The sequence below is a fragment of the Ipomoea triloba genome, chromosome 5, assembly GCF_003576645.1.
Source record: "Ipomoea triloba cultivar NCNSP0323 chromosome 5, ASM357664v1".
Lineage (NCBI taxonomy): Eukaryota > Viridiplantae > Streptophyta > Magnoliopsida > Solanales > Convolvulaceae > Ipomoea > Ipomoea triloba.
The window spans coordinates 4,368,120-4,382,650 of record NC_044920.1 but is presented as its reverse complement, the minus strand read 5'-3'; the positions used below and the strand labels follow the sequence as shown (position 1 = coordinate 4,382,650).

Genomic DNA, 14,531 nt, shown 5'->3' with positions numbered 1-14,531 from the left:
TGTCCCGATTTACACTCCCACATGGATGATGGGAATGGGTTCGAGCCTCCACTTCGAGCCTTAGTGGAGGCACGGATACTACATTGTTACAAAGTAAAAAAAAAAAAAAAAAACACAGACTAGAATTACTACTTTATAAAAAATTGAAGGGTCAATAATTTTATATATAAATTAGTAATGAATGAATTTAAGCTGTTATTTTGTATAAAGATGAAAAATGTTATTTTTCTTAAAATTTATCTTAACATTTTAAACAAATTAGTTATTTATGATTAAATCTTAACATAAATTAATCAAATAAAAATAAGCATGAGCACCAAATATATATAAGGATGTAACATGATGTCGTAAACCAATAGGCCTCCAAATGAATCATGTTTCAACACCTGTCATATATATCTTTCATTTTATTTTATTTTATTTTCATAGATTATTAAGACTCATTGGAGGTAATGATGAGAAGCAATATTAATTTTCATCTGCCGACCATACTTTATACAATTAACATATTCCCACCCCTTGTCCTCATCAAAATTCTTCACACATTATATAGTTTTGTTTTTTCTTCTTCTTTCTTTGCATTTGTACAAGTTGACCAAACCTACATTATCTCCTCTTTCGTCTTCATCATTTCAATAATAAGGGGCGAAAATGTCCGAGTACAGTAGACCAGAGAGTGGTTTACTGGTCGCCCACCGGTGGTATGCTCTAGTTCACTATGCCTACAAGGGGTCTGCTACTCATTAATGAGCCGAGATTGGAGCAAGGGTCGTCGGTCGAAACCCCACGACCCAGGCATACCACTCCTCCCCAATGCTCATTTTGTTCAATACTTCGCTGCCAAACACGCCCTTTGTCCCTTTTTCCTAAGCTTTAAGCTCTAGCACCATATACTTTACACCTTACCACACTTTGACCCCAATCTTTCTTCCCTTCTTCACTTTACGAACCATCCATTCAGTCTTTGTGCTCTGGCTCCCTATACTTTATATCTTACCACACTTTGGACCTCAAACTTTATTTCTTATTCGACCTAATTTAGGCTTCAAAAACGATGCCCTTGGGCTCCAATTATTTCTAAATCTAATTAACGCTCGGATCTCCATTCCCCAGCCCAATTAATATTAGGCACAAGCCCATGGCCCTATTAGGAGGCCGGCTTTTAGGCCAGCTAATGCAATCTTGTTATTTACCTCTTTCACCTTTTTTTAAGAATACTAGCGTTAAGAGGTATTTATGTTTTTTATTTAAAAATATAAAGCATTATAATTAATTATGGGAATTGAAGAATTTATGTATGTATTTATCGTTAATGCTGTCTTTAAATTAGTACAAATTGCTTATTCAAAAACAGTTTCTTGACATGTACAAGTACCTAAATGGCATAGGTACAATAATTACCTCACATCAATAAGGTGGTTTGGCTCATACGTTTTGAACCCTAACTAATAATTTCTTCAATGTCACATAATCAAATTATAGAATCACAACATCTTATCAAGGGTTTTTTTTTTCTTTTGTATATTTTACTTAGAATAAGATAGTATAAAATATTTGAATTGCAAACTGTAAATATTGTTAGTATTCTCGTAATATATATATATATATATATATATATATATATATATATATATATACTTTTATCGCGTAATTAATATGCATTGATTGGTTAGAAACGATTTATCGCGTAATTAATATGCATTGATTGGTTAGAAACGAAAGAAAAATGAAGACAAAAAGTGATTTACCAACAACAGCAACAAAAATAATATGGTTTTTAATTACTAGCAAAATTTGCAATTATTATTTGTTGAACCTTTTGTTTTATTGTCTTAGTTGGTATAAGGATTTTATAATATACTCTCAATCTTACTTAATAACTTAACTACGAAATTTTGATGGAATTTTATGCACTAGTGTTAAGATTATCACATTACACTCTGAATGGGGTTCAATTGAATTAGTTTTATATTTTGAGATGAAATTACGAATTTGAAAAAAATGATACGGAGCATAAAACAAAAGAAAATTCAATATATTGCATTTTGATGGATATTAAAAGATATTTTCATGATGGGTCAAGACAATACCCAATATGTAATGTTGCTTTTCTCGAATGTTTTACGCCAAATCATGACATAATTTAATCTCATTAATTTATAGTAGGTTTAATTAATAGATAATGAATTTGAAGAGTTCCAACCGGCAACCATTGTCATAACCACATCATTTAAGATAATATCTTATGTAAATAATTATTTTCTACCCATAAACAATTTTTTTTATACATTAGGTTTCTCAATTACGACAGATTAATTATAAGCTTCTAAAACCCAACCCAAAAGTCCTAAGAGAAGATAATTACGAGTCGTCCAGTCAGTCCACATGATCCCATCCCTTGCATGTACACTCTGCGCACAAGGAGTCTTCATTACCATTGATCGGTTAAGCCATTAAAGTCTCCCAATGACCCCCCCCCCCCACACACACACGTTCCCAGTGAAATTTGAGTCCTACACTATTATTAATTAGAGTAAAGCTTTAAGGTGATCAGTGAAACCAATTGAGCTAGCCTCAAGGGCCAATTCTTTTATTTTGTATTATAATATGTGTTTAGTATTCAATACTTTTATAAAACTTCAAATAATCCAAATTGAAAAGCTATTTAGTCATGCTTGGGAAATCTCCCTGTAGTAAGTCTTACTGGGGCTTGAACCCATCATGACCTCCCATTTAGGAGAGTTATTTCGTGCCACTAAATCAAAATGTTATTAGCGAGAGTGTTGAAAATATAAAACTTAGAGATATCAAATTAAATATGATGTAATAATTACACTAAGAGTCAATAAGTAGGAACTATAAAAAAAATCGGGTTGAGGCTTAATGAACAAGGATATAATAATACGGAAAAATAGTTATTATATAAAAGAATTTTTTTTAAATACTACTAACTCTATTAGAATGCACTATCTGTTCATAAACCTATTGAAGCACAAGAATCAGTATTGCCTCCACTGAGGCTCGAACCCACCACCTCCATATAAAAAGAAGGGTTTGATGCCACTGGACCACAAGGTCCTTGGCTCTCAAAATCTATATAATTATGCTGAAATGTATTTTCCCCATCAAATTAAAAAAAAAAAATCCAAAAGCATGAATCTCTCTTTCATTATAAAAGCCAATATGCTAGAGGAGTTGACATCAAACAATGACACAAGTTAATTTTAATGTATGGCATAGGAGAAAAAATAATAATAAAGCAAGAAGATTTCAACTTCTAGTGGCACACAGCATTAAACATCCATAGCCACACAAACCTCTGTCCCCCACTCATTGTTTGAAATTTGACAAAGTTGAAATTTCACATATAGCAATTACTTAATTAGTTGACTTCAAACCTACAAAATTTAATGCCATTGTACCCTATATAGGCCATAATATAATGTCTATGGGATGATGCAACACCTACATAATTCAATATTTTATGAATCCAAATTAATTAATTTATGATGAAATCGATCAATTTATAAATAGTGAATAAATATGAATGGTTATGATACTTGTCACAAGACATATAATTTGTTATACAAAAGTTTAGAACTTAGACCCAATATCATTTTCAATCAGGCTTTATAAGAGTCATGATATACTCCTTTCCTCAAATTACTTCCTAATGTATCTTTATTTTATTACTTTTTTTTTTTTGTATTTAAGTAAATGAACTCTTTTAATGATATCTCTTTATCTTGTTAACTCATAGTGAAATCAATTAATTAACAGATAATCAATGAATATAATGATTTTTTTTTAAATCTTTACCGATCATGTTATGTCATGGGCTAAACATTAAAGATAAAATTACGATATGAAAAAATATTTTTAATTTATAAATAACTAATGCTTATAAAATATTATTCCTCGATTTGGGCTCATGTAACTGCAAAGTCAAAGGTTTGAACTTTGTAAAGAGTACGTCACACTTAAAAGTTTTGTGTCAAACTTTTTTCAGAGTGAGTCAAACTCTACTAATATGACTAGGGTCGTGTCTGAATTAATCTTATTGTAGTGAAGATATTGGATATATGGAAAAAAAAATTATTTTATTTATCATAAATTATGTACTTTCCATAATCTAAATCCCGCTCAACTTTTTTTTTTTTTTTTTCGAAATGCGCATGAAGGTTTTTGCAGAGGTGTCAAGATGATATTAAAAGTCAAGTACAAAGAAGAAAGTTCTTTGGCAGCAAAGCATACTTCAAATCAGAGCACTAGCAATTGACCCTTACAAAATGGAAAAAAAAGATGAAAAAGTTGTCTGCATTGACTATAGAAAATGGATGAAAATTTGGCCTAAACATTAAAGATTGGGCCACGATCACACTTCATATCTTTCAAAATCTTTCCTACAATATGATGTAAAATGGCCAAAATATGTTATTGGAAAAATTATAATTTTTCGGGTCCATTATTATTCTTATCATATTATATAATTTGATCCAATTTTTAAATTTCAATTTCTCGGGATGTTGATATTTTTGTGTAAATTTGACAAGGACGAGACAAAATTGTATAAATTCAAAATCCTAAATAATTTTGAGTAAAGTACTAGTGTCATTACCTTATTTTCAAAAGAGTTTTTTTCCCAAAATGGTCCCTCGACTATTGCTCATTCTCAATTTTGCATTTCGACTTTCAATTGCACCTAATGTGGTCCCTCGACTTTCAAAAACTCACCCAATTTGGTCCTCCGTTACATATTCCGTCAAATCAGTGTTAAAATGGAGGTCATTTTCGTCCATTTACCTATTGTTAGCCTAATAAACATTGAGAAATAGTTGAGGGACCATTTTGAGAATAGTCAAGGGACCATTTTGGGAAAAACTATTTTATTTATTTCATTTTTGTTTATTTTCATTTTTTAGACTCTATAAAATTAGAATTTCTATACAATTTTTTCTTACAAATATAAATAATTAAAATCGTGCAATCCATCCTAAAAAATTTTAACTTTTTTACAGACTTTTTCCTTCTATCTAAATATACAAACTATTCCTATGCAGATTTACAATAAGTTTCGTAAATTTTATAAATACTCATTTTTTAAGCACCGATTAAAATAATTCTTAGTCACATTCGTAGTACTAAATATATTACTTTTGATTTTTTTATAAATAAGATATAATATTATTAAACTCAAATAATTAAAAATAATGTGCCCACATCACAAAAGATTTTATGATTGACTTAAAAATTAACTATAAATTTTATGGTTGAATACAAATTGACAATTATTAAACATTATTTATAATAATTATTGTGTCCCGTGTAATATACTAAAATTATTAGGTAGGATTTTTATAATTAAGGTATAATTTAATTAAATCAAAATTATTAAAAATAATGTGTCCACATTACAAAATAAATTATACTTGCCTTAATAATTAATAATTAATAAAAAAAATAAGAAGAGGAAAACATATAAAAGATGTCATACAATATCTTAAATAATGTAAATTAATATAAAATTTAATAATTACTTTGAAATCAAATACAGAAAATATTACAGGAAACATTGACGAGATTTTACTTTTCGGCTCACCTGAGAAGTTTACTAGAAAAATTTACCTTTCGGTCCAATATTTTCCCTACATTTTACACTCTTTGGGTGTCTACGCTTGAAAAAAATATTATTTTCAATGGTAAAAGTAATATTTAATGTGATACATAGTGATTGATTGTCTATGAACATAAAAAAAAATAAAAGAATAAAAAAAAAGTATATGAGTATTTATGAAATTTACGGAATTTATTGTAAAACTTCATAGGAATAGTTTGTATATTTAGAGGAAAAGTCTGTAAAGAAAGTTAAAAATTTTGAGTTTGGATTGCGCGATTTTAACTATTTATATTTGTAAGAAAAAATGTATAGAAATTCTAATTTTGTAGAGTCTAAAAAATGAAAATAAACAAAAATGAAATAAATAAAATAGTTTTTCCCAAAATGGTCCCTCAACTATTTCTCAATGTTTATTAGGCTAACAATAGGTAAATGGATGAAAATACCCTCCATTTTAACACTGATTTGACGGAATATGTAATGGAGGACCAAATTGGGTGAGTTTTTAAAAGTCGAAGGATCACATTAGGTGCAATTGAAAGTCGAAATGCAAAATTGAGAATGAGCAATAGTCGAGGGACCATTTTGGGAAAAAACTCTTTTCAAAACTTTATTTGAAAAGAAGGTGACTGTCCATACTACCTTATTTTAGTTTTTTTTTTTTTTTTTTTTTGGTTGATGCATACATAAAGTGCAAATATTTAAAAGAAGGTAAAGGTATTGCCTTCTTTTGGTCGGACGAGTTTAAACGAATCAGATTTCTCATCCGCCAATCCGTTTGGATTTCGGTTTTATATTGTTGTATCTAAACCGTTCAATTTAAGCATTATAACCATCGAATTTCTTTAGCTTTGGATTCGGTTAGATACTTTTGAATTTCATATTAACTTTGGTTTGAAAAAAAAAAATAGAAAATTAGAAAATATATTACAAAAGAATGAAAATATATATCTTGCAAAATGCAAATTACAACTTAAGTTACAAAAATATAGCCTGAAATACCAATTTAGCTAATTAAGTTAGCTAAGTAGGTGAGAAAGCCACATTAATTAATTAAGTTAAAAAATATATATACACAAAATAATAGTCCACACTTCACAACTACACAATTTTCAAATTACAAGTTTAAACTTTACAAATTACTTCATTCGTTAAGCAAAATCACCATTTACCAGTCACCACTATTGAAATGCAATTGTCATTGTCTCAGTTACCAGTCACCACTATTGAAATGCAATTGAAATACAATACCAGCAAAATCACCATTTACCAGTGGTATCAAACCTTTCCCTTTAGTTCAAAATTAGCAATTTGAGCCACATGTATTTAACTTGTGTTAGTATTTAGTACAACATATATTAAACTTGTGTTATTTCACCTATAGCTCAAATTGTGTATTTAACAATGACAATGACCATCATAAGACCTTCATTCAAGATATGCCATTGTCATTGTCTCAGTTACAATGACCCACCACCTCCCGTATAAAGGGAAGTGTTTGATGCCACTGGACCACAAGGTTCTTGGCATTATCACTTGGCAGTTAGTAATTCACAATTTCAGTACAGGAGATAATAGATTAATAGCAAATCACTTAGAATATAGAACATATTTAAAATTGCTATTGTAAATGTTGGTTTTGGTGATGTCAATATATCATGTTTATATTATGTGCAGCAAAAAGAGTAGCTTAAAATTGACTCTTTTTGTTGTTGTTGCATATTATGTTCTAATTCCTCTTCATAGTTCATATGATATGAGTATCCAACCCAATGAGCTAATTAAATAATAATGAAATGGACTGATTTTTCAGACACCCATAGAACAAAATGGGAGAAATGTTAAGTAAGACATTGTTTAGAGTTTCTTTGCAGGTCGTTATCATGTGTAAGTGTGTGATTTACCATCTAAATTTTTTCAACAAATTTGAACTAACGTGTGTTTGCTCTACTAGTGGGCAAGTATTAAGGTGCTTGGATCTGAGGCCTGGAATAAATTATTTACATGATGTAAATTAGGTAAACTAGGCATACTTGTATTACTAACTTTATAGTGGAACAATATAATCCTTTAGTACAATTAGAAAATTTTATTAGATGCCTAGTATACCCTAAACATACTTACATTTCTAATTGTAAAGGAATACCAGATGTCTTTTATCCATCTCGGAGAATAAGTATCTAAATATCCCTGCAAAAAGATAGTTAAAAAAGCATACCATAAATATAAATATTTTAAATAAAACTAATAATTTAAGATCATTCAAGAGTACTTTTAGTTCAATTTAAAATTACAAATACCGCTGTCCAACCAAAAATTCAAATTAGTGTAAAAAAGAAAAAACTTATTTCAAGACATCTTTGTACCCTTAATTAAATATATTTGAGTTGTAATGTTAAACTAATGTGTTAGTTATTCATATATTCAATTTTGTTCAATTTTTTTTTACTCAAGTTTCATTATAGAACACCACACCGTCCGGGGCTATAAACAAAACTAGATATATAAACCTTCCTCTCTTATTTAAATATATAAGCTCATAATAGGGGATTTATACTCAATAAGTCATTATTCGAAACCAATATATATATTCCCACTACAAAAGTATATGAGTTATTGGGTTTTGTAAACCTTTCCAGCAGTATTCTTAATAATCTCAAAAAATGGCGGTCAGCTCCAGAAATTTGAGCAGTTATAGATGCCCTCTAATGGCATTAAGGCACAACCGACAATCCAATCGCCATAGCCGTGCAAGTGGAGCATACACTGCCAAGAAACAAACATGCCAACTGGTGAATTATTTCTCAACCTTGAAGCCCAGGGTTTCTCGGGATCCGCCGGAGCTCTGGCTAGCAAACAAGAAAATCACTGAGCTAATCCGAAGCGGCCGACTTGAAGATGCAAGATCTTTGTTTGATAAGTTGAGGCACAGAAACATTGTAACGTGGAATTCGATGCTCACGGGATACATCCAGCGTCGGGAAATGGCGAAAGCTCAGGACTTGTTCGATGAAATGCCTGAGCGAGATGTTGTCTCGTGGAATTTGATGATTTCTGGTTACATGTCTTGTCGGGGGAGTGCATACATAGAATTTGGAAGATATTTGTTTGATCGAATGCCAATGAGAGATATCATTTCTTGGAACACAATGATCAGTGGGTATGCCAAGATTGGGAAAATAGATGAAGCGTTGAAGCTTTTTGATTGTATACCTGAGAAGAATGTAGTATCTTGGAATGCAGTCATTTCCGGGCTTTTGCAGAATGGTGAGGTGAAGGCTGCTATAGAATTTTTCAACAGAATGCCAGAGCGAGATGCAGCTTCTCTTAGTGCGCTTGTGTCAGGGTTGATCCAGAATGACAAATTGGATATTGCTGCAAATGTACTGTTTGATTTTCAGAGAAGTGGTAATAAAAGCAGTGATCTTGTTTATGCTTTTAACACCTTGATTGTTGGGTATGGTCAGAAAGGCAGGACTGATGATGCTCGTCATCTTTTCGATCAAATTCCATTTTATACCGATAAGGGTATAGGACAGTGTAGGAGATTTGAAAGGAATGTAGTATCATGGAATTCAATGATAATGTGTTATGTAAAGGCTGGGAATATGGTTTCTGCTAGGGAGCTTTTTGATCTAATGGTTGAAAAGGATACTTTTTCCTGGAACACAATGATAAGTGGTTATGTCCGTATCTCAAATATGGAAGAAGCTTCAAATCTCTTTTCTATGATGCCAAAGCCAGATGCATTTTCGTGGAATACGATAATCTCAGGGTATGCACAGGGAGGCAAGTTGGAACTTGCTTGTGACTTTTTCAAAAGAATGCCCCAGAAGAATCGTGTCTCCTGGAATTCTATGATAGCAGCATATGAGAGAAATGCAGACTACAAAGGAGCAATAAGACTTTTTATTCAGATGCAATTGGCAGGAGAAAAACCTGATCGACACACATTATCTTCGCTTCTAGGCATTTGTGCAGAAACTGTAGCTCTGTGTCTTGGCATGCAGATTCATCAGTTGGTAACAAAAACTGTCATTCCTGATGTACCGCTAAACAACTCCCTCATTACTATGTATGCCAGATGTGGGGCTATAATGGAAGCAAGATCCATTTTTGACAGGATGAAATTTTGCAAAGATGTAATCTCTTGGAATGCTATGATTGGAGGGTATGCATCCCATGGTTTGGCTACCGAAGCATTTGAACTTTTTGACAGAATGAAGGAACTTAAAATGAAACCGACCTATATCACATTTATTGCAGTTCTTTCTGCATGTGCTCATGCAGGTTTGGTGGAGGAAGGCCGTTTCCACTTCAAATCCATGGTTGATGAATTTGGTATCGAACCAAGACTGGAGCATTTTGCCTCTCTTGTGGATATTGTAGGTCGTCATGGACGAATTGAAGAGGCCATGGACATAGTAAAAAGTATGCCCGTGAAACCAGATAAGGTTGTCTGGGGGGCATTATTGGGCGCTTGCAGAGTGCATAATAATCTGGAGTTTGCACAAACAGCAGCTGAAGCATTAATGCAGCTTGAACCGGAAAGCTCTGGCCCTTATATATTACTATACAATATGTATATCGAAGCTGGAAGATTGGATGATGCCAATGAGATCAGGATGAGGAGGGAGAGAAGTAGTGTAAAGAAAGAACCAGCCTACAGCATGGTTAATTCTATCTATCCATAATAAACTTTATCTAATTGAAAAATCTTGTTTCTTAATTGTGGCATGAGATGTCTGAAAATTTGGCTACACCATCATGTTAGAAGATGGCGATTGCTCAACACAAGGAGTTGTGGCTTGGGAATTTGTTTTTCATTAAGAGGGAGTGAATCTGATTTTGTCAGCAATTGAGGGTTTTTCTTTTTCGGTTTCATGGCCCCCGACATCTGATAGTCACATTATGGTCTGACTACTCTGGAGCTGAGCTATTGTTAGATCCCATTTGGATGGAGTTCTCGGTTCTCCCACCTATTGCTCTTTTCACAAGGCTCTATCCCAGACCTTGCTTAAATAGAACTAAATTCCTTTAACCTGGCACAGTGGTGATTCATAGCCTATGGTGTCTCAGTAAATATGACAATCATGGATAATGCTCTCAATGATCCACTTCAAGGTAGGCACTACCGACATTTCTGTGGTTACATCTCATTATTTTTGGCTAGTTTTTGTGACAGGCATACATCTCATTATTTTTGTATCATATTATGTTTTCAGCTTTTGGCACAGAGATAATGCTGGAGCATCTCACAGTTTCTCCCTAAGCTCTAAATTTTCAGAATATTGATGGGGGAGAATGGCCGATCTTTCTTTTCTAGATGTTATACTGTGATATAGTTGGAGGTAACTTGCTTGTTGTTAAGTTAATTAGCCAATGTTTAGCATTTCGTTTGCCCATTTTATCCTGAATTCGTATTTTGACAACTGAGATAATAATTTCATTTAGGATATTCAACGGTTGAACATGACAATGGAAAGGAACAGATGATCCCTTATGTTGAACATATCCTCAACATGGATGTGGTAGGGCTAAAAGTCTCTTTTGATTCCCTTACCATTTAAAAAATCTGGAAATTGTATATTTCTTTCTCTTTTATGCTTTATGTTACTAAGAACCAATTTTAGCTTTACATATGAAAAAATCGGACGGATCATATTAGATTTAATAAAGAAAAGCAAAATGTGAAAACTTTATTGTGCAACTTGAACACTAAAATTTACATTTAAGATTTTACTGGTTTGCACATTTAGTAAGATTGCACTTGCAAAAATGCAAAGGTCCATTGTACTTAGAGTTTGAATTTTAGAGTTTATGATTGATTTTTTGATTTTATTTTGTTTAGGGATTCACTTTTTATTGCTTAGGGTCTAGCATTTACAATTTTGATTTAAAATTTATTTATTTTTTCATTGATTTTTTTAAAATTTATCATGTTTGTATATTTAGTTGTTACAGAGTGCATATTTAAGTGTTCAATTTGCAAAGTAAGTTAATGCTAGATGCAACCATGTTTTTTTTAAACATCTAATTTGATGTGCCCAATTTTTACAGATATAAAGTTGAGATTGATTCTTAGTGTCAAAGGAAAGGAAAACCTCTAAGACCTTTCCTGTTGCCGTAAATGACTCTTAGGAAATTTATCCAAAAACATTTAAGTTTAACTGATAACAAGGGTATATATTTATTATTTATATATTGTTTTATATTCAACAAATATTGTTATATGTAATTAAAAAGAAATGATTTTATAAAGGGTTTCTATTTTAAGGGTTAAAATTATCTTATAAAAATTGTATTTTGATCCCTCAATTATTGATTGCTAGATATGTAATTTTGTCATTTATTGTTATTTTTAAAATTTTAGTCCTTCAATTGTTCTAAATTTTATCAATTTGATTCCTCGGTTCATGACACTAATGAGGTATATATCATATAAGTTCGGTTAGGGAGGAAAATTAGGAATTGCATGTGGAAAGAAACAAAAAATAAAATAAAATTCAAAAACAAGTGAAAGCTTAACCCTATAGATCAAATTGACAACGTTTAAAACAATATGAAAATTAAAATTTAAAAATTGACAATAAAAAATCTAGTAGTTATTATAACAAAAATAATCACAAGGTTTTTTTTTTTTTAGATCGGAATAATCACAAGGTTTACTCCTTTAAACCTTGTGATTATTTTTGTTATAATAATAATAATAATAATATTATTATTATTATTATTATTATTTTGAACAAAACCTTAAACTTTCATTAATGCTTAGCAATAGTAGTAGAAATACAACGAGGAATAGCGTCAAAAAACTCAACAAGAGCGAAATCCCTATTACATAACGCTTTACGCGCAAGCACATGGGCTGTCTCGTTGGCACTTCGCCTAACAAAAATAATGGAACTTCCCTCGATACTTCGTAGTAAGAGACGAATATCATCAATAATAGCTCCAAAGGGAGTAATATTTAAGCCCTTCCGCACCGCATTCGTCACCAGTTGAGCGTCAGTTTCCAGCACAATATGAGTCCAACCTCTCCTCTTAATCCAACTTAACGCCTCCCTAGCACCCATTGCCTCTGCCTCACGTACCGAGTAAACGCCCGGAGTCTTCCTCAAACCCACCCCAACCACCGAAGCCTCCGCATCCCGAACCACCCATCCAAACCCCATATGTCCCCTACCCTCATCCAAAGCCACATCAATATTTACCTTCAAGGTTAAGCCAAGAGGCGGCTGCCAATGCTCAACATGAACTGCACCCTCACCCCTCTGCTGTGGCACCTCCTCCTTACGCCTAGCCGCCCTCCAATTTTCAATATATAGCTTCGCACGCAAGACCAACGAACTGGACTCCACGGCATGCATATTCCAAACCATAGCATTCCGGCCTTCCCATAATGCCCAACAAACGACCACCACCATCTCCAAAACATTCTTTGGTAATTCCTCCCACATCTCCACAACCCATTCGTCAATGGACTCCACCTTATTAGTAAACCGAGTTGTTAGTTTGGTATCATCCACTATGCATAATTTATTTCTCATTTTTTCATGTTTTATCCACGTACACGACATGATTCCATCAAAAGTGGCACGGTTTGTTGAAGGCAGTGTATAAATAGGTTCACCAATTGCATTATTTTTTATTGTCAAATGTAATAAATATTCTTTAGTGTCCTTTTCTATTTTCTTCTTCTTCTTTTATATATATATATATAGGGAAGGGTTCAGGTGCGGGTATAGCTTCCTGTGCGGTTGTGCGGTTAGTACACAAATCACGCACCTTAAGTTAAGAACACAAATCACTACACACACCTAAAGTTTTTAAATGGTGCACCTTCAGTACACAAACTACGCATCTTAAGCACACAAAACAAAACACCTTAAGTACACAGACCACGTACCTTAAGCTAAGAACACAAACCACACACCTAAAATTTTTAAATAGTGCACTTTCAGTACACAAACTACGCACCTTAAGCACACAAACAAAGCACTTTAAAAACACAAATCACACACCTAAAATTTTAAAATGACGCACTTTAAGTTTCAACACTGATGCACATTAAGCATACAAATCACACACCTTAAGAATGGAAACAACGCACCTTAAGAAGCAAAACACACACCTAAAACTTTAAGGTTGGCGCACCTTAAGTTTCAACATTGACGCACCTTAAGCACACAAACCCGCACCTTAAAGAAGGAAAAACTACGTACCTCAAGATGGAAAATCATGCACCTAAGCAATCGCACAAACACACTGGAGAAGGCCAACCACACAGGAATCCACACACACACACACACACATATATATATATATATATATATATATATATATATATATATATATATATAAAACCATTTTTGGTTCATTCTAATATCTCAATTCAAAATTGCATACTTTTTCTACTTAATTAAACCAACTACTTACTAAAGTAACATTGGACTCATGAAAACACAAAATAATACTCCGTAAGAGCATCCTTAGTAGTGGAGTTATTTCGCAGTTTTTGATGAGTTTTTGTAAGTGTGATTAGAAAAGAGAAAATATGATGGGAGGAAAAAATAAATAAAACAAATATAATTTTTTAAAAAATAAATAGAGTTAATTACCGTTTTGACCACTCGACTATGACGAAAGTACCAAACTGGTCCTCGACATTCATTTTTGGCCGATTAAGTCCTCAAGTATTGATTTTTTGTCTGATTTGGTCCTCCGTCTGTTGGGGTGTTAAGTGACCGTCTACTTTGAGGACATAATAGTCCTTTCAGTTGAGACTTTGAGGGCATTAGAGTCCTTTCACGATTTCTCTTTTTCTTACCATTCACCAATGTATGCATCATTTGCAGATTCCCTCAAAGTGGCCATTATTCCCCTCCCAAACGACATTTGAGCTTGTCGTTTC

At 32.5% G+C, this 14,531-nt stretch overlaps 2 protein-coding genes across 2 annotated transcripts; one reads left to right on the top strand and one right to left on the bottom strand.

The window, feature by feature from the left end:
• The first annotated feature begins 8,204 nt into the window (after positions 1–8,204).
• On the top strand, positions 8,205–11,308 carry LOC116019349 (pentatricopeptide repeat-containing protein At1g62260, mitochondrial). The gene is made up of 3 exons (XM_031259522.1): positions 8,205–10,741; positions 10,843–10,968; positions 11,072–11,308. Exon 1 carries the CDS (start codon positions 8,281–8,283, stop codon positions 10,309–10,311), a length of 2,031 nt encoding a protein of 676 aa, XP_031115382.1. The 5' UTR covers positions 8,205–8,280; the 3' UTR covers positions 10,312–10,741; positions 10,843–10,968; positions 11,072–11,308.
• A 1,073-nt stretch (positions 11,309–12,381) lies between these two features.
• On the bottom strand, positions 12,382–13,167 carry LOC116020131. The gene has a single exon (XM_031260619.1). It carries the CDS (start codon positions 13,165–13,167, stop codon positions 12,382–12,384), a length of 786 nt encoding a protein of 261 aa, XP_031116479.1.
• Between the last annotated feature and the right edge of the window lie 1,364 nt (positions 13,168–14,531).